Consider the following 26,820-nt stretch of genomic DNA (forward strand, 5'->3'; position numbering starts at 1 on the left):
AATATAGATCGTTGCCCGTGGAAAAATCCACGGGATCGGCCGTCCTTTATATTAACCCGTCGCAACAAAGTGGATAAAAGTATATCGCATTTGATATTCGTGTTTCCGTAACATTATTTTTTAACTCAGCGGGGGGTCCGCGCAGAGACAGACAGACGGAATACGGCTATTATAATAGAGACTAGTCGTTGCCCGTGGAAAAATCCACGGGTTCACCCGTCCTTTGTATTTACCCGTCGCAACAAAGTTTGATATTCCTGTTTCCGTAACATCATTTTCTAACTCGGCGGGGGTCCGCGCAGAGACAGACAGACGACGGCTATTATTATAGAGATATAACAAAACAACCATGTAAAAATTGTATTGCATGTTCTTAGGTCAAAAATTAGTTTGGTTCGTTGTCGACCAAGGTTTCTATTGAGATTTCCAATCAGCGTAGAATTCGCTAAAAAGGGATGGGTCACTTGCCTGAAATTGGGAGATTGATGTTTCGGCACCTCACAAGGCTAAGTAAACAGAATGTGAAATCAAACCAAATCTAGATGAAAGTACATCCAGAACTTAACCTCTGTAGTACAGCTGACCTTCTTAAACACGATGGATTTAAGGAATTTTGACTTCTTTGTCAAAATATTTAATGATTCTTATTCCTTTTGCCCCCTACTCCCCCCTAACCCCCTTTCACCTTTATATCCAGGCTAACAAAAGTAAAAAAAAATACAACATTAGTTTTAAAGGCGTGTATGAAAATATTTTTACTGTTATCTTCTGCATTTAATCAGAAGTTTACAAAAATTAGTGAAATTATCTATGATAACAAAAGAGAAATTACACATTTATACACATGCTATAAATAAGTACGGTACACTTTTCATAAAATTATTTCCATTATTCTAAGGCAGCACTCTGCATTTTATATTCTGCAGAAATAACAATGCTTTATCTTATTTTAAGAATAAGAACTGGCTGCTCGCAAAGCTAACCCAGTGTGTCATTATTTTTATTAAAAAAAATCTACGTTAAAAATAAATGTGCACCTTTCTTTTCTGGGGGGAGGAAGAAAATCGCATTTATCTGTACTAGCCCCCAAAAGATTTTTGTCTCTCTACTGCCAAATTTTCCTTTTCAGTAAATTTACACCTTAATACTAAAAAAATAAAATAAAAAATATAATCTTCATTAAGTTTTCTTGGTTAAATCACTGCAAAATAATTCACTGAAATGAATAATTTTTCAGTCTATTAAAATTATTTGAAAAGCACGTAAATCAACTTGAAAAATTTTTTTTGATATTTCTTTAACAGTGTCAACCTGTATAACAATTATGACGTAAGAGAGACAAAAATGTCTCTCCATATATATAAAAAATAATATCCTAGGTAAACACTAGTTTAAACAAAAAAATGTAGGACATGAACGTGCAAAACGAGCACATAATTTAAATCCATTGGCTCGACTTTAACCCCCCCCCCCCCCCCCTCACCTTGATCGTATCTCAAAACCAAAACATTCCATATCATGTAAGAAGATAAGATTATTTCTTAACAACAAGAACTCCTTTCCATAGTCTTTTCTTTAATAAAATTTAAATAAAACGAAAAAATCTTCAACTAAACTATGACCTACCATAGTTTATGCGAAAATTCGATTTTTTAGTACGATTGGCTACTTTGCACGTACATAAAACCGTGTTGCCAATATAAAAAAACAACGAACAAAACAAATAAAACAAATTAAAGATTTAAAAAAATAAGTGCGTAAATCAGTCAATAAAAAACGTCAAATATAAAATCAATATGAATAGCTGCTTGTCAGCATTTTATTCTTCACATATTACGCTTGCTCAATTAAGCTAGAGTGTCATTAAAAATTTCCAATGACAATTTTTTGTGTAAAAACTTACAGAAGGTTTAGAACAAGTTAAGTTTTTTTCAGGCTGGACTGTTTTTTAAAAATGACTTCGTTTTTTGAAAGATTTTAGCCTCGTGTTGCTTATAAAGGTATATATGTCTATTAATAACAATTGGGTGCGCCGCAGCTTACATTTCTTCCATCAAAAGATACAGGCTAGTGCAATTCATCGTGAAATGAATTTATACGTAGCGGCAAGAAAGTTGTGAAGCGATCAAAATATTTTACCTAAATCCAATTGAGTTTTTTTGGCCAACAAAGGCCACCCCTTTTCGTTTAACTCCACCTGGCACGTTTATCTACCTTATGGGGTTTTTTATCCAGCTTTTGCAATTATATTAGATACACAGAAACAAATATTTGCATGCTCCATATTAAAAAATTACTTTAATTCTTCTTACCACGAACGACAAAACGTGGTTAGATAAAAAAGGCTAATCCGTGAAAAGTCACCAAATTTAGTGCTAGTGACTAGTTGTTACATTCAGTTGTTACATTCGATGTAAAAAAAATTGCATGCCGACGTAACCTGGATGGCAAGTTGGACATCGGAAATTATTACATAGTTACAGTGGCAGCCACAGAACAAAACACTGTCCACAAAGCACAACTTTTATTCGTCTATATACAGTTTGATGGAAAAATAATGTGTTAACAAAAAACATTTAAAAAAGTAACGCGTTGAATAAGACCCTTTCTTCCCAGTCTTTACAAAGCGAGTCTCTTTCCAGCAGAAACCATTAACTACAACTACACTAGGACCGACCTGGTTTTGTTTTTTCTTTTATTATTACCATGACTATGTTGGATTGAAAAAGTTCTGCGTCGATGCGTCGTTGTTAAAACGCTACCTATACACAACCCACTCTGACCTGACGGCGTACATCCATGTTCGTCTGTTGGTAGCTGCATTATAAACGACACTATGGCTAATTGTTCATTGGCTAAATTCTCACATGCTACGGGGTTTGGTTGCACCTAAAAATCAGACAAAAGATCTGATCAGAGTTCTTGTACTGTGGGGTAAGTAGGTGGGCTAGGAGATATGAATAAGAGAGAAAGAGGCAGAGGGGATGAGAAGGGAAAGGGGGAGACGCGTGTAATGAAATAAAAAAACGTACCTTTTCAAATAACGAACTTTTATCTGGCAGAAGAACAGTAAAGGATTTAAACGGCCTACTTATTCGTTCTTGATGTTCTTGCCTTTGTCGCTAAAAAAGAGAACAGGTTAAAACCATCTAACTAATTTCGAAGGGCCTTGCATTATAGTTGCGTTTGAAAGCAGCTCATCATAGGGCTTCTATGAAGACTGATAGTTACGCAAATTAGAGTTTAAATAAAAAAAGCGTTTTTAAACCCAAAAAGGAAACTTAATACACCTTTCCCATATTCCATTAATTTTTCTAAGGATGTACAGAATTACATGAAGCCGATTCTTTAAAAAAAAAGCATAGTTGTTGCTGTAAAAAAACCATTTATCCTTAGGTAAACTTTCTGCCTTACTCTAATATCCTTATCCTAATATCCATACTATTTTCACCCCTCTTTTACCAATGCATTTCAATTATCAACGGTGTCATTCGCACCATATTTTTTATTCCTTTTTCTTAAGTTTCGTTAAACATTTATTCTCACATTTAGAGTTTTGAAACATTGTCTTCGTCCATGTTTACAATGAACGGGAATATGTTTACCAAGATTTGCCTTGTTTTCATGCACGCAACTTTTTTACAAAATATAAATTTCGGAAATCTCTGTGGTCAGTTTCAATACTTTTTACAGAATATAAAGTGGGAAATTTCCGTGGTCAGTTCTAATACTTTATAACAAACGGTAAATCCGACGACTCACCCTACTATGTCTATATATATCGTATCTTTGTTTGATCTTCCATAAGACAATCAGCACAATTAACAGCGAGCAGAAAACTCTGACGATAGAAAAAAATATAGACAATAAATTTAGGAAAAGGGTAAGAATAACACGCTAAAATCATGCCGAATGTGATTGGTTAGCAATAAAGAAGGCAACAACCATACACCAAAATATTTTAAGGCTTGCAAAAGAACTTTATATAGGACGTGTAGAAAAAGTTTTTTTTGTATAAAAAATGTAATGAGAAAATCTGCCAATGTTTACAAATTATTTATACAGGTTTATATATACAGGTTTACAGTTTGTTTACAGGTCTTTTTTAACCTTCAGAAGGGATAAACTTTTTAAAGGAATAGAATCAAGGCTCCACTTACATTAAAAACATTATAAGAAAGTACACCAAGTCAAACTCTGGCGGGGGATGGCTGTACGATATCTAGACAAAACGCGAATATTATAAAGGCTCTACTTACACTAAGAACATAACAAGAAAGTGCACCCAATTAAATGGTTGCGGGGGATGACTATACGATATCTAGACGCAGAAAAAACATTAATATAACAATAGCCTATTAATTACTATATGGCAAGATTTACATGGTGGAAAGACTACCATTTTCGTAATAACAGACTCGAGCGGAATCGAACAGATTTCGTATATTTAAACTTTCAATTTTACATTTAGGAGTGTTCGACATTCTGCAGGAAAATTATAACACTCTGTTAGATGAATTTGGTTTGAACTGAGCCCTTTAAGCCTTTCTTGAAGGAATTGTTTTAACGTAGTAAAGGATTAGCAGGGACATCAAATTGAGACAGATCCGTAATTGCAGACTAGGTGTAGTAACTGCTTCGTGTATCTTACATAATAATACAAAGTGTATGTGTCATAGTGGATGTGTCCATTTTTATTTTGAAGTCGTCGAAACATTCTTTTGTCAATATCCTATATTAAATTAATGAAGCCATTACGGTGCACTTAAAACTTTGAGGCCGAATAACTTGGAAACGAGGTGGCGACGTCAATAATTTTTCACCTCATGGGTAACTAGGGACCACCTAGGAGCAGGGTAATTTTCCTCTTAGAATAACGTGATGTCATTTCACACAAAGCACGGGCACACACACAAATCACAAACACACACAGCACACATGCATAAAAAGCACGGCTTTTATTAGAGCATCTAGTTCCTTCCTTTCCCAAGTTACAATTTGGATTGGATATCAACTAAAGCGGTCAAACTCAAATAAACTTCTCACCTTGAAACTGAAATACTCGTCTTCCTGCCAGCCGTAAACGATCGCGCGCAATTCAGCCGCGCTGTCGTATACGTACGAGTCCTCATCTAAGTTAACTTGAATGTTCTCGATTGTAGTTGCCCGTCGCACCGATGTAAATTTACCGTTTGCTAAAAAAAATTAGAAAATTCTTGTCGTCTGCGAACCAAAAGTAACCGTTTCTTAAAACAAGTTTCGTCAAATATTTTTTATATATCTTGGATCAAAAATGCATAATAAAAGTCTAATCAACACTGGCGTTTTGCTACGCATACAGGTTAAGATAGCAATCAGAAGAAGACTCAGGCTGGCGAAAAACAGAAGAAATTCCAGTACGAATGGCCAGCCTGCGTTATATGTTAACACCTACCGTAGTGTATTGTCAAATTCAAGTATGCTGTGCCACCAGCTACCTTGATAATTTCAAATCTGAAATCTTTTTTTTGCTAAAAAAAAGAAAAAGCGTAGAAAATAAAAATAAACATATTATAAATTACTTTGAGCATGAAGGGGTTTTTACTTAAAGCACTGTTTGACCCTATTAGGCTTAGGGTTCTGGGGTCTTTAAACACTGAAGAAGGTAAAAAGGGGATTATTGCGCTAAAAAGATAAGCAGACTTAAAGTGATAAAACTAGGCAAAAATTCAGTAAAAGGCAAAAAAGAAATAAAATTACATTTTTTTACTGATGACAGCACTTTCGTGATGACGTCACCAAAAAAATACTAAAACTTGGATTGTGTTTTAAATTTCGAGGAACTAAATTAATTCTCTTTATCATTTTTTCCAGGGTTTAATCAAGGCTAACAAAAATTGACTGAGAGTCCATCATTCTTACAATGTGACAAGTGTCAAGTTTAACAATGTCCATAGAAGATGTCAAATATAAATATAATATTACGTAAACAATAAACGCCAACTGTGCTAAAAAGAAAGTGCGTAATTATACAGTACTGGAGAGTACTAATTTAGGGCCATCTTTATAAATTTTTAATATTTTCTTTAAATTCTACACAATAAACATGAATAAAAAATTTCCGAAAACAAAATAAGAAAATAAGGAGAAAACATAATATATGTTTAAGCACTTACAGAACGAGGCTTTCCAGTGAAGCCAGCTATGATTGTTCGGGTTAAATTCGTAGTGTACTGAAAATCCACACTAAGTCTTGCTATAAAAATTAGGATTACAAAGAAAGAGGTAAAAACTGATGTGTGCTTGCAAATACAATGTCATCTATTGCTTAATAGGTTCATCGTGACCAAAAATGTTGGAACTATTTAAAAATGTTTTTACAGCTAAATGACAGATATACTTTTTTCGCAACACGAAGCTTCAAGCGCACTAAGATTTTTGCGACAGAAGCATCAATTTCCGACTTCCTAACCTGAATGCACATAAGAAAAGTCCAATTTTTTTTACTAAAAAGTTAACTGGCAGTCCGTTAAGTGCAGGGGTGACGTAGATTTGACATCCTTAAATTGGCTATTTTCGAACAAACTCGACCCCTGGTAAGTAAACTATACACCAGCCATTTAACCAGCAAATATAATAAAGCATGCGCATACAATACATGAAAAATAACCTCTTGAGGGAGGCGAAACTTACAGTAGCACATACCACCGTTTGTGGAGTTGCCCTGGAAATTTTTACTACTGTCGCACCTAAATAGAGTTGCAGAGAAACATGTCATAAAACAATTCAAGTTTCAGTAGACCGTAGAAGAAAGATATATTTAGATAAACTAGTGGAACTTTTATTCATTTGATGGAGGTACTTTTAGTATAATTTGGGGGAAAAACACAAATTATAAAGGAAATAGACTTTTATTGTCGTTATATTTGTCTCGAAACTACATGAAATACAAGAGCCATGAAATAATTAGTCATCATAGAGATTTGTCTAACGTTTTATATATTATAACAATTCCTTACCTCGTATTGGCATCAGTTACAAAAGAGGTGAGGAATTAAAGCCATGAAAAAACTCAAGGGGCAGAAACAAGGATTATTGAAATTTATTAAAACTAAAGTTTGATTTTAATACTTGCACTAGCCTTTATAAGCATGTTAAATGTAAATTTGATCTGATAGTCAACAAACAACAATTAATCAGCTTGGAAAAGAGGGAAACTTAGCAACTATAGGTCTCAAAAAACATTTTGCGTGTCGTAATTTAACAATCATCGGAAGAACAATAAAGCTTACTTTTCGCAATGAGTGCCTATCGCACCTCGCATGTTGCACGTACACTCGCCTTTCTCTGTGCAAGCTTTCGTGTGACCATTACATTGGCATTCTGCGGAAAAAATTTACATGTTAAAGTTGACATTGTTGGTAAAAATTTAAGTAGTTTAAGTAAATTCCAAAAGTAATTCGGGTAAAAACCTACAAAATTTAGTATGATTAACGCACGAAAAGTAAGCCCAAAATATATACACCGAATCTTTTAACTTTCCTTTAAAAACACACTATACCTTCTTTATAATTTATTTTAAAAAAAAACATAGAAAAAAGTCTATAAACAAACTTTTTACACACAAAAAATAATATGCCCCATGAGAATGAGCACCTAATGTGTCTTGATTTTCAGAAGACTCTCTTAAAGCTATTATTATGCATGCACTAAACAAAAAATATTAGTTATGCAAAGATTTTTCGTGAAATAAACAAAAACCCTAACGCCTGTTGCAAGGAGAAATACATGTTACAATTTGTACAAATTAAGGAGTTTTTTTTAAAAACAATGACGTCACATAATCGATACCTTTACAAGTGCCATTGTTTGTCGGGTCACCATAGTAACCTTTTATACACATCTCACAGTGCTTTCCTAAAAAAAAGAACAAAACAGCAATCAAAGAGAGGTAATTCATAGAACATCAGTTATTACTAAAACAAAAATTTTCCACCATGTCTTCCACTATAAGTATTATAATAGTTTTAAGGTGATAAAATCTTAAATGTCAAATTGAAGGACTCTTTTTAGTTTCTGTAAACTTATAACATTGCCATTTCTTAAATTTTTTTAACACCCGACCCGAACCTCTCCCCCAGAACTTTAAACTCCTTCAGGAAACACATTGAACTGGAAAAAACAGAAGCAAGTTCAAAACAGATTATCAATACAAAAAAAAATTACGATATTACGATAAAACAGAAATTGAAATTCAACTTTTTGTTCCATCATTACAAATGGGTGTTTGAGTGATAATGATGCTTTCGAGCATCCATAATTTTAATACCTGCACGCAAAATAAATTAAATTTAAAAAAAAAAACCAGGTATGCTGTAACCATGTGCAATATATGCATTTCTTAAGCCACTCAAATCAGTCAAAAAGCATTGCCAGAGAATTATTTTCTGGTTTGCCTTTAGAAACTGATAAAAAGACGCACAGTACCCCGTCGATATTTTTACCAAATTTATCATAGGCAAAACAAATGGTAACTAAGGAAGCAAATAACTAACACACAACATACCCTCAACATTTCCAAAACATTTGATACACTCGTTTGTGCCATTAAAACAGGTACTGTGCCCGTTACAGTGACAAGCTAGAAACAAAATTATAAAACTATCTTCATTCAGTTGTAAATATGTTAAAAACAAAAAAAATCAGAATAATAATACCACACAAATATAGACAAAATGACAAAACAATGAAGCCTGCAGTCGCACTGTACGTAGCACTTTTTATTTATCTACTGTTAAGTCTTATTTAACCTCAAAGTCAAAGTTTTTATTTTGTTACATAAAAATACCAAGCCAAAAGAATTGATGTTGAACTGACCAAACATTACGAAGAGCAAGTAAATTAAACTTTTGGTCAAATTTGAGATATGTACAGTAACTATGCTGTTTGTAACACATATTTTTTAAGTAATAAACCCTTGAAGGTGAGTGTTTTTCAAATGTAAGTCTATATTATGATAGGATACCATATATAATAAAATAGAAACTTTGATTACGGGGAGATAGTTACATGGCTTCATGCTGATTAAGTGTAAGTACGGTTTGTTATTTTTAGTGAGTTAGAAATGAAAAAAATCTCCTTTCATTACTTTTACTACATTAAAAAAAAAATCATATTCAATCAATACAATCATACCAGGACATTCAGTAAAACTCCAATGTTCTGTCGGGCAAGTTGAATTTCCAATAGGATGGGAATCTGTTCCTGCCATGCATCTGCCTATTCCTGTGTTCGTTCCATCGTCACACCATCCACAACCTGGATGCTTGAAACATTTCTGGCAGGTGGTCTGTAATTCGCATCGTGTAGCTGGAAGCAAACATAGGTGTGAAGCACACATAGAGCAATCTACTAATGGCAAATACGTCTTACAGTGTAGTAGGTTCTCTTCACAGCTGATTACCCAAAATTGCAGTATCAGAAGTATTTAAATAAACATGCAGTATGTCTTTGTGTGTTGTGTGTTTAATCTCATAGCAGCAAGATGTTCAAACTTTTCTATAAATGACTGGGGTGTACGATAATAAAAATTTTAAAAGTAGGATAGTTAAAGCTTGGTTTAAACAAGAGTTTTAAGTGAGTCAGGTTGTTTATTAACTTAAAACCATAATGCGTACGTTTATGAGTTTAACATTTCGGGCATTAAACTCACTTAAACGACAAAAAGTTAAACTCAGCTATCAAAAAAAAATTTTCTTTGACTATAAGTTTAAATATAGCGACAATGCTACAACTGATGATGATCATTCTCCGTGACGCTGGAGTTCGTTGAAAAAATGGTTGAAAACTGCTAGATCCTTTCTTTGACTAGAAATCCACCAAATATATTCCACTGCTGTGAAATACACGACATTTCGTTAATTTTTCCTTAAAACTTGTTACGCACATCTCTTTTTTTTAACTGATTTGAGATGAAGATAGTTTTACTTAAATTACAGCGCGTGTGAGTCAAAGGTCAAATGCAAACTCTTTTAGAATCATACCTGTTAAATTCACATAATCCTCTAGTGTAAGCCAAGCTTAACAGTTTCAGCTCTATAATACCCATTAACAGAGAAACAAATAATTTACCTTTGCACACCCCAACTTTACCAGATATCCATTCTAAACACTGACCATATGGAAATTCAATCACATAACTGCTCACACTAATACATGTGCTTGTCGAGTTGCACCACATGCATTGTGTTCCTGGCGCCGCAATGCAGGAGGTACATGTTTGAAAATCGTGGCAAGAAGTGATATTTTTGTCGCCAAAACAGCTTGTTTTATTCTCACCTGCAAAAAACAGTTCAGGGAGAGTGCTAAATAGTTATTTTGTCTCACTTTATACTCCCCTTCATGTCTAATCTTTCTCTTAAGCTTTTTTAATAAAATAGAGCATTGTAAATTGTGTCCTTTCGCAGCAGCAGGTGTCGATACTTCATAATTCAAAGAGGAGAGAAAAAGCAAGTAAAAATACACAGAACAAAATTTGAAATCAAAACATTTTTATGGAAAATATATTTCTCCTTAAACTTGTATCAACTTATAGGTGAATATTTATCATAGCACATCCGTATTTCATTCTCAACAGAGAATGCTTCACCCCGATCAGACGTCTGATCATGACGGGCGAGTATAATGCGTGTAAGTCATATTGAAGAAGAACTACTTTGTTTATCACTAACATACTGCCAAGCAGCAAGCGGGATTCGATCCGCAGTCCCCAGAATTCTCTGTTGAGAATGAAATACGGATGTGCTATGATAAATATTCACCTATATGTATACACACCATCCGGATAAATTATCTGAGTTCATCACTAACATATAGCCGCACGTAGTGTAGTGGGTTCGTCTGCGGCTCCCAGTTCTGGGGACCGCGGATCGAATCCCGCTCGCTGCTTGGCAGTATGTTAGTGATGAACAAAGTAGTTCTTCTTCAATATGACTTGTATCAACTTGTTGTAAACTACCATACAAACGACATAGCCTGTAGGGTATAACCAAACATAATCAACAATAAGTATAAATAGAATTACCAATACCTTTCCAATCCTGGCAGCTTTCTTTCCAGTGGCAAGACTTATTTTGATTGCAACTAACGCAATTTTTCAACTGGTTGCAACTTCTAACTAAAGTTTTTGGATTCTACAAAAGTAAAATCATGACCATCCATAAATAAAAGGGGACAACTATAAATTTATTTGAAGTTTAAGGCAAGTTACTTGTTCACCAGAAATAGCTTCTAGTGTGTTAATTCATACTATCCAACTACCACTATTCATATTCTTTTTGGAAGTTCTAGTAGGCGAATCCAAGTAAATTCCAAAGAAAAATTGGAAACAATAAAAGTTAATATCGTCTACTAGATAACACAAACTTTTTAAATTAAAGGAGAACAATTACCCTTTGCTCCTTGTTAACACAATTTCCATCTTTCCATATGCATGCCAATTCCGGACAATTAGCTTCGGTTTTGTAATTTTTGCAAGGTGTATCAGAAGCTAATTAAAAAACAACAACAATACAATACAATACAACAATTGTGGTTTGGAAAATGTGCATTCAGACTGTCAAATGTCAAGTGTTACGAAAAGTATAAATCTTATTTTGTACTTTAAGCATTCATCAGCTTTTTTTTAAATTGTATCTTATTGTGAACTAGATTATAAAAGGTTTAAAAACAAAAATTAGATGACAAAAAATCGGTGAAAATAAAACAGATCTGCATGAAATTCTAAGAATCTTTAAAAAGAAGAAATAGATGGGAATGCTATGCTTAAACATTTAAAGAAATATAAAATGGCCTAAATATATAAAATGGTTAAAAGAACCTTTAAAATAAAAAAACCTACCATTGCAGAGTGGCTTCTCAATTGATGTTTTTGCAAGATACCTGCTGGCAAATCCCATACATGTGTTTTCTTTCTTCGAGGTCTTGCTCCAAGTACAGCCATAAGTTACTGGTGCCATAAGACAAGCTGTTTTATCAGTGTAGTTATTACAATTACCTATTAACAAAGAACGGATTAAAAATATTTTCAACAGACTCAAATGGACCAGGAACAAATTGCTATGAAATTCTGTAGTGTTTACATGGGGTTGTTCAAAGTCGCTTTACACATGTAATAGTTTTTAAGGGTGAAATAAAATTCTACTTAAGTCATTTTAATGGAAATGAGTATCGCTTTGCCCTAAAACATGTAAAACATTTATAAAAACTAACTAGACGTCAAAATGAAATTTTCATTTCGCCTTCTAATATGAAAATTCATGTAAAGGCTTCCTTAGACAGTCAAAAAGATATCTAAGGATTCAGCAAATTAAAAAACATTAGGACATGAAAAGTCTTCACAGAATAAAAAGATACCAACCACTGATCTTTACTTCGAAAACATCTTTTCTAAGGGTGCCATCAAAACCACCGAATATGAACATAGAACTAAAAATATGGCAGTGATTAAGAAAGTAAAGTAAAGCAAATGTGTCAAAATTCCTTTTTAAAAAAATACCATCAACCTTCCGGATGAATGGTATGTACTTGCACACGAAATGGTATTTCAAAAATGCAACATGTGTATTACCCATTGACAGCAATACCAGTATGACCATAACGACCTTTTGCATAAATTGAATTTCGAATGCTTGACCAAATCCATTTTTTGCAGTCTAAATTTGAATTCTGACTTTACATTTATGCAAATATAAAAACTACTTTGTTTTGCTATTGAGAAATGTCCTTCTATAAATTAAATCAGTGCAATGAAAAAATAGTTACCAATATTATATATTTGCACTTCTTCGGAATAGCATTTTCTTTTTGTGTTTCCCACAGTAGAAGCATCATGTGCATTACCACCATATATAATTAAACTGCGTCCAACAATAACTGCAGAGTGAAGCATTCGAGGACTGTCAGATTGTGGTGATGTCCTCCTAAAAATGAAAGTAATTTAAAGCTATTTACCTGCAGTTAATATAATCATAATTGAAATGACTGGTCTTAAATATACAATATATATTAAAAAACGTTTTTAAATCTTATAGAGTTTATTACTCGGTAATCTCATAATTGAAAAATAAGATACAACAGGGAAAACAATGGTACTACCCTATTCTTCCTAATTTTCACCAATTTTCACAAAAACATAATTCCTGGAAATTGGTATGATTACACACAGTAAATGCATTAAAATTTAGTAAAAAGTTTATATAAAAGTCAATGCTTGAAGACACCTGTGATCACTCATGTGCACTTGCAGGCACACTTGAACACCTGTTGTTAAGACGACCAATATTGCATGTGCAGTATGATTTTACATCTTAGACATTGCATGTGCCAAATTACATTGACTTAATTATACAAAGCAAAAATACGACTGGTTTGTTACAAAATTATTGAAACTAGACTGTGTGATGTTCAATAGCTGACACATTCTGGTATAAAACTATGAAAATAAAGCCTAATAGAGTTAGTGAACTATATATCAACTGGAAAGATGACCATATAAAGCCTAAAAATTACTGTAACTTGTTGTGACACTAAGAAATGAGACAACAAATAACATAATGAATTGTTCACCGCAACACATAATACCTAAATGTGTCAATAGGAGCATCATGGGTTGTCACGAGAGAAAGGAAAGGATTTAATTATGTTAAGAACCTAATTTTAGGCATAGATAAATCTATGATGAAAAAAGATTCCTGACTTTTTATAAAACCCTTTTTATGTGAAAAAAAACCCTAAAAGTTCTTTATATGCTACAAAGATAGCAGAAGTTAAAAACAATAGCAAGTTTGTGATAACTCATTTCGTTACTTCTCAGTAATAATGCCTTACCATGACTGTGCTGCTACATCGAATATAAGAAGTTGAGATGTGATATTTTTGTCAAAAAATCCACCAAAAACATAAACAACATTTTCCTTAATATCATAAGTGGCTGAATGGCCAAAACGTCCAGGCACATACTCTTTCGTGGAAACAATTGACCACTCCTTAGTACCTATAAATTTTAAAATAAATTTGTTAGACTTAGTTCTATTTTAAACTTAAAAATGTAACACATCCATGCTTAAAAATTTGATTTTTCAAAAGTACCAATAAATGCAAAAAAAATTCACAAGGATCTTAAACATAATGGCAGATAGAAACTTCAGTTTAGAAACCTTTTTGGCCTCATAAATTCTAACAAATGGTATTAAGAAAGGAACACCGATTTAGGGTTTTAGCTTTTAAAGACACCTCAAAGTCGACATGGAAAGGCTAGATGTATTATCTAAATTTCAAAAATACACTCAAAATCATCAAATTTTAAAATTAAAAATGATCAAAAAGCCTGGAAACCAGGCTTTAAACTACAAAACAATTGTTTAAATGTATAGGCTACATTAGAAATAAATGATAAATGATCAATGCATTATCTGACAAAAAAATATAAAAATATATAACTGTTATATAGTCTGTTGTTTAAAACTAAGGCTACTGAAACTACTTACCAAAATCATACTGCTGAATTAAATTTACTACCAAGTCTTCTTCGTTAAACCCGAAAAAGACGTACATCTTTCCTTCAGCAACAACAGATGCATGACCAGTAACAGGGATGACACTATTACTTGTCAAATCTTTCCAAGTTTTTGTTGGTTCATGAAAACGTTTTAATTGGTTTGTGATTGTCCCACTGGGCAAAGTACCACCGAACAGATAGAAAAATGTCTAGATACAAAAAAATAACATAAATCCTTGGGTTAGGTAGAGTCAAACCTGTTAAGACAGTCACTCAGGAAAGCAGCAACAAAATTCCCTTCCACTATGTCAAAATAATTTGTGTAGAGTAAAGTGAAAGTTATCAGAAGTATACCAACTGATTTCTAATTGATAAGTATGTACCAACCGTGGAAATCCAACCTTAGTAGGGTCGCAAGTGCTTAAGGTTCATATAAACATTTACATTACGAACTTTGCTGTCATAAAGGTAATTTTTTATGTGTTTTAACAGTGCTAATATCATCAATGAAATAAACCAATATGACTTGCCACAGAAATAGAATTGATATAATGAACTTTGAAAGAAATTTCTTCTTGTTAAAGGAATCTTGTTTCATTATTTAAGATCAGAGCGAAACAAAAAATCATGCTATTTTCAAACTAATATTCTTGTAATTGTACTTATCTGTCTTAAGAACAGAAAAAACAACACAACACTTACACCATATGCCACCATGGTATGACCATATCTGTTTTCAAATGTAACTCCTATCTCAGAGTCCCACTTCTTAGATTCAATACTATATCTAAAAGAAGAACATAGTTTTATCGGTAATTGCCAACACTAATTATCAAAACATTTTCTAGAACTCTTCAAATTGGGTAATACAAAATACATGGGCTATCAAATTGCCTTTGTTTATTATTCCATCAATAATGTCTTATTGTGCTGCGTTACTAGGTTTAGCTAAGGTTTGGGTGGGGGGAAAGTTGGTGTAGTGGAGACAAAACTTTTAACTAAATTTTGGTAGCTTACTTGCAACATGTTAGTGTATAATATAAGTCCCTAAAACAACAATCATTACACTTTGGTTTTTTTAGTGAGCTATAATGTCCAAAGTCAAACCTATTATTAATTTCACCTGCAGGATGTACAAAACACAGTTATGTTGTCTTTCCATTACTGAATGACAAAAAAAGTTATTCAGGCAGTCAGAAAAATGATCCTTTTTGTATTTTTGACAGCGTCATTTCTTGTGTGTAGAACTTTTATTTAGGATGCTGTGACTAAAGTTCTTCGTTATTTTTTTTAAAAAAAATTATAGCCAAAAAGTTTTAACATCATTTCTTTATCCTCACACCACACAGGGGCGGCTATTTTGGTGAAGGAACATACTACAAATCTCAGGGGACAAGATATTCTTTTTTGCCAACACAAATGCTAATATGCTAACAAAGTAGGCAGGCTAATGGCATGTGATGTTTATAACTTGCGCAAACATGAGAAGTGCTAAGTTAGAAAAGCTGGGTAATATCTTAAAACCTTAAACACTTAGGGATAATTATTAAAAGATAGAAATTTAGTTGAAAAATTCTTTAATCAGTTGTTTTTTAAGGCAAAATGTTCACATAACCAATTCACCTAGAGCTGATTCCGAAGCTTGGAATTTTTAAACAAATATCACAAACATTCATTGAACTTTTAAAATAATTTAAACAATAAGAAAATTGGTCTTTTAAATACATGTTCATACTCAAAATAAGGACCAGAGTAAAACCTCAATGTTAAATAAATACCCATATGCTTCTGATATTGTCATGTACAATATAGATGATAAAGATGCAATTACTTAAAGCAACATACGTTAACATTGTGGTCAGATTGCTAGTTGAGTAACCACCATAAATATACATTTTATGTGAAGAAAGTACTGCAGCATGAGAGGATCTTCCTAAATGAAAAAGTTACGACAAAATTAAACATAAAAATATACACAGTTTCTCTAACACCATAATTTCTTGGTTCCAATTGATTGCAAAGTTTTGTTTAACTGAGGACAAAAAAAAGGCTAGAGATATAGTTACCTATTTTTAAACCAGCCAAAGTTTTATTTTTGCAGTTTGTACACTTTTTCAAAGCACTGCCATACAAATTAAATGTCTCGTTGCAACAAAGTTTTTGTTGACATCTTGTACCAGTCCAGCCACTCTCACATTCACAGACGTTATGCTCTTTACATATGCCATGGTAATTACAAGCTTCAGCAGAGCATTCACTTATTCTGGAAAATTAAAAATATCACAACAACACTAAAATATTACTTGAGAAAGTGCAAAATCATAACTAGTATGGTGGCACACCAGTGCAACCACCAGACAACTTTTTCTTTGTTTAAAAAGGTTTAGTTAATATGTCAAATCAATAGCAACTTATGTGCATTGTTGGACCTGCTTCACTGTGTTACTTTTGTGGATACAACCCTTGAGAACCCGTCCCTAGGTAGCAATTGATGGAGATATTTATCTCAAACATACATGTTCGTGTTAGTAAATATGATCTCCCTCATCCAAAGAGCATCATTGTTTTTGCCTTGCATAAACAGTAGACAAAATGCTCCCCACAATCTGCACACCAAAGTTCAACTCAATACTAAAAATTTAAATAATATATATTGGGGTAAATATCATGCCCTAAATGACTGGTGGTGGATCGACCTCAGCAGTCAATTAATTACAAACTTAGAAACGATACTAAATACTTAGCAAGATGCAGACCTATCATTAAAAATAAAGGACCCACGCAAAAAAACATGCGCCCCACGCTTCGATAATTATATTTGTGCAAGTTCTTTTCAAAATCTAAAAGTTCCAAACAAATGTCAAAAATGTGAAGTAACAAAATTCATTTGCCCTCGTACACTGTACTGGGGTTGCTACTTTGGCTTGGGAACAAGCAAAGTACAATGTTCACGATGGGAATTTCAACCAACATATCAAAGAGTAAATAATGGAACAAACAATATTTATATGACTGCTTGCAAAACAAACAATTATGGAATGTTGAACAGTGGTTAATGCCAGTTCCAACAATAGATCATGAAAATCATTATGTAAAATAATATTCCGTTGCCAAAAAATCTTTTTATCCTTTACTTATTTTATATTTCTCTAAAAGACAACCATACAAGCACTTCAAATAATGTTTTAATTTTTTTTGAAATCCTACAATTATACTTTCCTAAGAAACGTAAGGATTAAGCAAACTGGGAATAATTATCATTAATGTTCTACTGCGAAGAAATTAACCATCAAAGCCCATATTTAAAGTCAACGTATACAGCCTATAGCTAATCAACCAACTCCAGACTTAGAAAAAGAATTACATAGACTAAGATGCATATCATCAACAAGGCTCTTCTTTAGTTGGTAACCATGTGATGAGACACGTTGAAAGTCTTCAAAATTGCATTTACAAGCTGAACAAGCAATATAAAATTATTATTTTTAATTTAAATTATTTTTTAATTTGGAAACTAAAATATGTTTATCTAATAAAAAACAAATTATTAGAAAAACAAATTCAGATTGTCAAGTTCAGAAATTAAAATTGCTCAGCTAGCCAAAATTTTTGTGGAATTTGGGGAGGAGTTAATGGCTCAACTATTATCCTATTTCTTAGAATTGGGCACGTCTTTGCATGTGTGAGAGCAACAATAGTCAATGTGATAGTGACAATGTTGAAAGTACTTGGACTACTTTGAAGAATTGTCTTCTAGAAGCTTCTGATGTACCTGTCGGTGGACGAAAGGACCAGCTAGACATAGACAGACCTGGTGGTGGAATAATGAGGTTGACCAGTGTATAAAGGAAAAGAGGAAACTTTGGAAAGAGTGGAAGTCAGGTGGTAGTAAAAATATTTACTTAGAAGCTAAGCGTCATGCTCGTACAGCAGTGTATAAGGCAAAATCAGAAGCAGAGAGAAACAGATTTGCAGATGTGTTAAGAAGGGAAGACCAGCGAATGAGGTATTCAAGATAGCAAAGCAAATGAAGAAGACTAATCAAGATATTGTAGGTGAGAAGTGTATACGTAATGATGAAGGTGTTTTGGTTAGCACAGAGGAGGAGAAAAGGGTAGCTTGGAAGAATCATTATCAGAGGTTGCTTAACACTGAGTTTGATTGGGACGAGGATAATTTGTCTGATGATGATGTCGTAGAAGGGCCAGCTATGCAGATCAAGACAGAATGGGTAGTGGAGGCTATTAGGAAATTGAAGATTGGCAAGGCTGCAGGAGTATCAGGTATTGTTGCAGAGATGGTAAAAGCATCTGGATATATTGGAGTTGAGCTTATTACAAGTCTTGCTAACCAGATTATAAAGGATGGTGCTATTCCAAGTGAGTGGCAGTCGAGTGTAATAGTGAATTGTTTCAAGGGCAAGGGTAATGCATTAGAAAGGGGTAACTATAGAGGTTTGAAGTTGGTTGATCAAGTAATGAAAGTTATTGAAAGAGTGATTGATAAGTTACTTAGAGAAAGAATTGATATAGATAAGATGCAATTTGGTTTTGTTCCAGGGCGTGGCACTACAGATGCAATTTTTTTACTCAGACAGCTTCAGGAAAAGTATTTAGGAAAGAGAAAGAATCTCTATTTTGCCTTTGTAGATTTAGAGAAAGCTTTTGATAGAGTGCCACGTAAAGTTATTTGGTGGGCTAAAATTAGGTGTGGATGAGTGGCTAGTTACGATGGTTCAGTCTATGTACAGCAATGCTAAAAGTCGTGTCAGGATTACAATTCACTTAGTGATGAATTTAGTGTAAATGTTGGTGTACATCAGGGTTCTGTACTTAGTCCTCTGTTGTTTATTCTAGTCTTAGAAGCGCTGTCGATGGAGTTCAGAACAGGTTGTCCATGGGAGTTATTGTATGCAGATGATTTGGTTCTCATAGCAGAGTCGATGGAAGAATTAGTTGAAAAGTTTGAGAAGTGGAAGAAAGGACCAGAAGAGAAAGGGCTGAAGGTAAACACAGCAAAGTCTAAAGTCATAATAAGTAGCATTGCAGCCAAGTGTGACCTTGTAGTTGGAAAGTGGCCTTGTGGAGTTTGCAGGAAAGGGGTTGGTAGTAACTCAATTTTTTGTCAGACTTGCAAGCATTGGGTACATAAGAAGTGCAGTAGTATTAGTGGAAGGTTAAGGGCTGGCATACAGTTTGTATGCAAGCGTTGCAAAGGTGAGATTATAGAGAATGAAGTATTTCCAGCTTTAATGATGTACAACAGTGGCTCGTTAGAGATAGTTAAGAACTTCTGTTACTTATGTGATATGTTGGGCAGTAAAGGGGGTGTTGGAAGAAGTGTTACTTGCAGGATAGGTTCTGCTTGGAAAAAGTTTAGAGAGTTACTTCTTTTATTGACTAGCAGAGTCCTGTCAATTGAGGTACAAGGTATGTTGTATGAGGCCTGTGTAAGAAGTGTTATGTTGTACGGTAGTGAGACATGGGCAGTGAAGCAGGAAGATCTTGACCGTTTAGAAAGGAATGATATGAGAATGGTTAGGTGGATGTGTAATGCCAGACTGGGAGACAGAAAGAGTTCAGATGAGCTAAGAAGCAGGCTAAGTCTCCGTAGAATTAAAGATGTTATCCAGATAAGAAGATTGAATTGGCTGGGGCACTTGGAAAGAATGGAGGAGGATAATTGGGTAAGAAAGTGTAGAGACTTGATAGTTGCTGGGGCAAAGCCCAGAGGCAGACCGAGAAAGACTTGGCAGGAGGTTATAAGGACAGACTTGATAGAGAGGAAGTTGAGTTTAGATTAACACAGTCTAGATCAGATTGGAAGAGGGTCATTAATATACCCCGTCCAACCCATGCTAGCATGGAAAACGGACGTTAAGCCGAGAATGATAAATGATGATATATACTCAGATTGAGTTAAGACATGGCACTAAAAATTAATGTAGTCGATTACAATACCCTCCCTCGAGAACCCCACTTCCTTGAATAAGCCCAAATAAGAAACTCTAAAAATTATTTTGGACAAATTATGTTCTAATTTCAAATAATGTGAACTGATCTAGTGACGCTCACATATTTACGCCATAACAAGTAGATACTGACTTTCAACTATTTTTTCAAATATTTTGTTAATATTTTTGTAATATTAAAAGTATTTTCACAAGCTTAGAGTTGCCTCCCCCCTTACTTCTTACTTTTAACAAATCCTCCATCCTCAAAATAATTTCTGAGAAATAGGCACACAGAGGGGGCTTAATCAAGTATTAACGGTGGCAGTAGTGAAACATATAAATATTACAAATATTACATTATACCTATATGAAATGTTAAATCCACGGTCGTTCATGTTGGCATCACTATAGAAGTAGAGATATGCTGCTCCTGAATATGCTGTCACTGTCTTCATTGGATCTCCTTTATTTACAACAACACCACTGCAAAAAAATAATATTAGATATTTAAAAAATGCACCCTATTTTTATAGACTCACAAATTAAAAATTTGATGTGTTATACAACATTAAATTAAGAGAAGCTATTTATTCTAAACTCTTAAAATATTTTTTCTGCCTGTGACTGATTTGGTAAAAATTTGGTTTTTTTTACTTAAAAGTAGTTGTACGTAGTCCTTAAATCACACTACACCCTACTTAGACACGTTGTTAAAATAAACCGGATTCACATAATGAGCAAAGTTATTTTAAGGGCTTGGTTAATCACTTGAAACCACTTCCAACTTCCACTAAACACATTTTTATCAAACCAGTTTCAGCATCTGAACAGTTTCTTCTTTTATGCTCTATTGTTTGTTGTTAGTTTCTGTTGAGCAATAAATTATACAATCAGAAGTTCTACGTGTTGGATTAAATTTTAATGTTTCTCAACCTTTAAAGAGTTTTTAACAGCATTAGATTTGCACAGCATATAGCATATTACATTATGTTACCTGAAGAACTTAACAGAAAACTTTCCCAAAATATAATGTATTTCCTGCTTTCAAACGGAAACTATTAACAAAACAATTGAGAATATTTTTTATACTGGTTTTTAATAGGGAAAGAAAACTTTGCTTCAGTTTTAAGAGACTGGAAACGCTATGTGACGCATGTCCAGCATAGCACTTCCCCACTTTTAAAACTACACACACACACATATTACCTGAATGCAGCAATTAACGGATCATATATCGAAACACCATCATAAATATACAGGTGATCCCATAAGCATTCTGTTGCAAAATTATGTACATAAATTTGTATTGGTACGTTTTTCCTAAGAAAGGAGTACAGAACATGAATGACAATGTGAAAATGGTGCAACTTATAACATGACTAACAGACCACTGCTTAAAAAAATTATTTTGTATTGTTTCCTGTTTTTAATAATGACTTGCTTATGAATCTAAAAATATGATTTGCTTTACTAGGAAATCGTTTTATTTTATTTTTTATATATAATTGCATCAAGAACATTTCTTTATTTTACTTTATGTGAAATAGTTTCAAAAAAAAATTAAGTCAAAATTGTTTTAATATAAGTTCATTTTTACCAACAGTACAGTTGGAATTCAAAATACAGCATGCCTATCAATAAGGGGAATCGCTCTTGCTCACGCAAAGGCTCGCCTAATTCTAAGAAATGAGAAACTATAGCTGAGCCATTAATTGCTCCCCCAATTCTAAAAAAAAAGAATTTCTAAATGAGCAATATCAATTCATGCCACATGGAAATCAATGTTCCCTTTCTTATTATTTACAGTAAAAAAGAACTAAAATATAGATAAAAAAGATAAAATAAAATAGATAAAAAAGACTTTGTAATAAAATGTGTGTTTTTAAGGTTATTCTATTTATTTAGATTGTTCGCCCAGTTTAAAATATTGTAATCTAGGGGTTGAGATTTATTGCTCTGGTGTTATTTTCTTATTGATACGCCTGCTATAGCATATACAAGAAACTTGTATGAATAGTTTAGACAGTAATTAAATTTATGAAAACAAATAATAACATTGTGATACCCTTAGTTTTCTTAAAAAATAATTGCCTTGTTGGTAGAGAATGACTCAATGCAATTGATTATTTGAATCACAATAAGTTCCAAGTTCACTCTTATTATTCTATTATGAAAAATGCTTTAGAAATTATTAGTGGCAATGGTAGAAAAGAAGTTACAGAGTAGTCTTGTCAATGAAGAAAAGATTATATATACTGCAATTCACTTGAAAACCATCCAAACAGGATCTTAAAGTAAACTAATATGTTGTCGCAGCTCACAACTACCAACATTGGAAAGTAAAATTGTCATATCATATACTTAATTTAAAACTTCCCAAATTATTGCTACTTTGCAGGACTTTTGTTCAATTTTTTAGAGGCTTAAAAGAAGATTTTTACTCTTAACTATTTTTTAACTTGAAGAAGACCAACAAGAACAGAGTTTTTATAAATACTCGTACATAAGCTACACTGACTGCACCTGCAAAAAAATGGGTGTATTGTACACCTTAAAAGTACATAAAGTCTATTTCAATTACTTTCTCAAGTTGGTCAATACAAATTTGTTACGTTTTTTTAAATAGTTTATCGAAGTTTTAGGGTTCTTCAGGACATTTGTTCACATTTAGGGTTTTTTCAAGGTTTCAGGGTGTATTAGACACCCTGTAACCTTTTTGTACTAAAAAACTATCAATATAGACCACAGTATTTTATTTGAAAAACATTATACAGGATGGTAAAAATCCTAAACATTGTTGAAATTCACAAACAGAATCGTGGAAGGTTTAATATCCAAAGTTAATAATAAAAAAAAATACTCATTTTTTATATAAATACTTTCCATATAGTGTTTCAAAATTATTTTCATTTTTAGTGATGCTGTTCCAAAACAATTAAGAAAATTATTAAAAGGATTTCCATGTGATCAGAATTGTTTTTATCAAAAAACAATCATGGAGACAATATCTCTAGGGAGTACTTGTTGTTGATTTTACTATATAAACAAAACAACCAACCTTTGACTGTCAATTAAGTACATATACTTCGAAGCACAGTGATAGTTATCTTGTGAGTCAAATATAAATCCAGTCTTTGAGGTAAATCTATGAGAAAGTTCTAGAAAAATCAAAAGGCATATAATGCTAATGATGGATCAGTCTTTTATATCTAATTTGTAAGAAAACATCGATTTTTATATACAATGAAACAATATATTGTTTGTCTAGCAAAACTTTTTGTGGAACAGAGAGGTAGTTAATGAGCTAATAATTCTTAATTCAGAAAACTTAAAAACTTAATTCAGCTAAAAATTCTTAGAATTGAGAATTTTTGTGTGCATAAGAGCAATCCCATGCTGATTACTGACAGGCCTGCTGTTCAAGAAACGCGTTATGGCACTTGTTTTACTTTATAATCGTAAGCCCTAAGTAAGCCCTTACCTTCTTTGCAAATACAATTTTCATTTCTTTGAAACTGCTAAGCAAATCCTGTGGCTTTTGCAACTAAACTGTGAGCACACTCAGAAGCATAAAATTACGTAACATAAGGGATTACAAGCCTATCAATAAGGGGAGAGTGGTCGTTCTTGCTCACGCAAAACTTGCTCAATTCTGAGAAATAAGAAACTAGCTAAGCCATTAATTGCTTCCATAATTCCATAAAACGTTAAAAATATGCAGTTTCAATCCAAACAAATTGAACGCTTCTGACAGTGCAAATAATAAGGAAAAATATGTATCTAAGCAATCAGAAGGACGAGGTTTAAAAAAATATTTTTAGCTAATAAAACTGATAGGACTATGTAACAAAACACTGATAAGCAGCAAAAAACATGTTGATAGCCTAACTAGGAGATATAAATCGCCTAAATATCATAGACTATCATAGCCTAATTTAGGGTTTTCCCTGACTGTAACACTAGCTATGAATTGTATTTAATATATGCTGTTAATAAATATATAAAAAATAGGTTGATAAAACCAACAGATGAGTTGCAAATGTTTACAAAGTTCCCTATATGTGCGCTCAACCTGATGGGCAAGAAAAAAAAGGTTGAAAATGAATTGGAATTTTTTTTTTCTCAACTATTATCGTCTTTGTTTAAGACCAGACATTACTAATTTTAGTGTTAGTTTTTTTTCACTTAATATTTTTGATAGTTGCGGTCTGTTGTTTATCATTCGCCAAGTCTGAATGGCTAGCAGCCGGCCAATGATATTCGAAATATTAAATGGCCAGCAGTTAAAAATTTGTACTATGTTATGCATGCCATCGATTCTCCATATGCTGAATGGCCGGCAGTAGAAAATACGTAACTTATGTGCGGTCATTGTTATCCTATATACTAAATGGTCGGCAGTTTTAGACGTCACATATATTTCATTTGTCAATCATTAATGTTATACATATACTACGTAGCCGGTTATGGAGACATGCTGTTTATAATTTTTGCCTGTGCACCACATGGCATGCAAGCACATTGTTCTCAATGCAAAATCAAAACATTACGTCATGCCACAATTTATCTATACCCTTTTTATTTTGCTACTTTAAGGGAAGAAGCGTGTAGCTAGCTAGCTATGTATATACTTCCTTGTTTGCCATGATCAAAATAGCTAAGCTATAAAGCGTTTATCTTATACATAGCTAGCTATATATACAAATATTTACTTCAAAAACAAAAAAAAATGTAGCCTAACTTCAATAAAAAGACTAACAATTAAAAAAAAATAGCTAAGGACATGTAAAGACTAGCTAAGAAAAATTTAAAAGGTAGCCAACAGATAAATTTTTTTTACCTTGTTCGTCCAAACTGACAAAATGTGCCCCAAAGATTGCTAGGGCAAGAGCAGGATGAGCTATTTGGATTCCAGAAACTTGAAATTCCCGAGCAGCTTTTCGAGTCAGTTTGGCATGCAAATACATTTCGAAAACATATTAATATGATAATGAGAACGATGGCCGAAGCCTCCATTTTTTTCGTTTTATTTTGATTTTGTTCGGCTACCGGATTTTAATCAGAGGTTTATTGCTGGTTCGGTATTTTGCGATGGATGTAAAACGCTAAACAGCGGAACACGACTACTCTGAAACAAATCACCCCAAAACACCGGAACTCCGAAACAAGTCCACCCCCGAGACACCGGAACTCCGGGAAATAAGTCACTTCCGGAACAGCGGAAAAACTATGTTTTTCATTCAGCACAATATTCTTCTGAATTTTCCTCAAAATGACAATTATTAATTAGGTTTACTGCCTAGGCTTTATCTATTGGTTACCCACAACCAAGTATTAAATGGTCAATCAATTTTATAAAGCTCCATGAATGGACAAAATTGAAAACATAATAATAATAAGTGAAAAATCGTTTTTTGCATGAAAAAAGGTTTTTTATATTAAAACTAGTGGATAAGGCCCGTAGAGATAACCACTTAAGCGAAAAAGAAATAACAAATATTCATCATTTGAATTTTGATGGCGTCAGCAATGATCTGTCGATGATGGGTAAGAAATTTTTTCACAATTTTCTTTAGCCGTTGCAGAGTTTGAAACGCTGATTAAAATAAGGCATAATTTTTGAAATTTTATGGGGACGTTTAAAAGAGGGAGCGTTTAAAAGAGGGGGGCGTTTATTAAATTTTTTACACTTTTTTCTTGTTTGCAGTTTTTAAGGATTCAACAACTTTACAATATATCTAGTTCATCGTCATCTTCGTCAATAACATTTAAGTCACCCGAAGCATGAGCTACATCTTCCTCTGTTATCTCGAATGGATTTTTATCTAAATCCTTATCGGCGAAATTCAACATTTGATTTTTCAGTAATTCTCTACCAGCTTCACATTTTTTCCCTTGTTTGAAACAAGAGATCAGTTCATCCTGTGAACCGGCAATCGCCAACGCTAAACCACACAATTTCACTGATTTCGCCAATGTTTCATTCGTTATATTCTCCTATGATTTAATCACCCATCCCACAATCAATCTTCTAGGGACAGGTTTCATGTTTCCAGCTTCGGTATAAGCATGCTTTCCATTTGCAAGCCAATTGTCATAACATTATTGTATTTTCCCTTTAAATGGCTTATTTCAGGAAACATCGGGGGCTTGAATATACTTGGTACATCCACCTGAAACAATGACAGTTTCGCTTTTGCCATTTGTCAATGCTCTCCTAACCCCACCCGTTAAGTGAGCTTCAAAAGAATCCCAAGATGGGAGTCGTTTTTGGAACGAAAATTGACCTAAAAATTCCTGGTACCAGCGCAATTTCAATTGTTCATTCACC

General features: G+C 33.3%; 1 protein-coding gene across 3 annotated transcripts; it reads right to left on the reverse strand.

Moving 5' to 3' along the window:
• Nucleotides 1–729: 729 nt before the first annotated feature.
• Nucleotides 730–25,543, reverse strand: LOC130644455 (attractin-like protein 1). Of its 3 annotated transcripts, none has more exons than XM_057450074.1 (28): nucleotides 25,330–25,543; nucleotides 23,548–23,634; nucleotides 21,696–21,809; nucleotides 20,853–20,972; nucleotides 16,603–16,799; nucleotides 16,382–16,469; nucleotides 15,239–15,323; nucleotides 14,526–14,745; nucleotides 13,867–14,032; nucleotides 12,802–12,959; nucleotides 12,608–12,692; nucleotides 12,398–12,465; nucleotides 11,879–12,034; nucleotides 11,430–11,527; nucleotides 11,069–11,171; nucleotides 10,111–10,317; nucleotides 9,175–9,348; nucleotides 8,546–8,620; nucleotides 7,831–7,896; nucleotides 7,272–7,362; nucleotides 6,673–6,728; nucleotides 6,156–6,235; nucleotides 5,435–5,510; nucleotides 5,047–5,195; nucleotides 4,161–4,222; nucleotides 3,763–3,841; nucleotides 3,033–3,122; nucleotides 730–2,889 (listed from the first exon to the last, which is right to left on the reverse strand). In XM_057450074.1, the coding sequence occupies exons 1-28, from the start codon at nucleotides 25,503–25,505 to the stop codon at nucleotides 2,662–2,664; spliced, it is 3,354 nt and encodes a 1,117-aa protein (XP_057306057.1). In that variant the 5' UTR covers nucleotides 25,506–25,543; the 3' UTR covers nucleotides 730–2,661. The 3 variants fall into 3 exon arrangements, with proteins under 3 accessions (XP_057306057.1, XP_057306058.1, XP_057306059.1); XM_057450075.1 differs by lacking the exon at nucleotides 4,161–4,222 and adding an exon at nucleotides 4,260–4,321; XM_057450076.1 differs by lacking the exons at nucleotides 20,853–20,972; nucleotides 21,696–21,809; nucleotides 23,548–23,634; nucleotides 25,330–25,543 and adding an exon at nucleotides 17,053–20,837.
• Nucleotides 25,544–26,820: the final 1,277 nt, after the last annotated feature.

This window comes from Hydractinia symbiolongicarpus, chromosome 5, assembly GCF_029227915.1.
Source record: "Hydractinia symbiolongicarpus strain clone_291-10 chromosome 5, HSymV2.1, whole genome shotgun sequence".
Taxonomy (NCBI): Eukaryota; Metazoa; Cnidaria; class Hydrozoa; order Anthoathecata; family Hydractiniidae; genus Hydractinia; species Hydractinia symbiolongicarpus.

Excerpts from the sequence above, each read along its gene's own strand:
- LOC130644455 (XM_057450074.1), bottom strand. The coding sequence starts at position 25,505 with ATGGAGGCTTCGGCCATCGTTCTCATTATCATATTAATATGTTTTCGA. Across the intron at positions 23,635-25,329 it reads TGTCAGTTTGGACGAACAAG|ATTTACCTCAAAGACTGGAT; the intron begins GTAAAAAAAATT and ends ACTTTCTCATAG. Across the intron at positions 14,746-15,238 it reads ATACCATGGTGGCATATGGT|ACATTTTTCTATCTGTTCGG; the intron begins GTAAGTGTTGTG and ends TTTTGTATCTAG.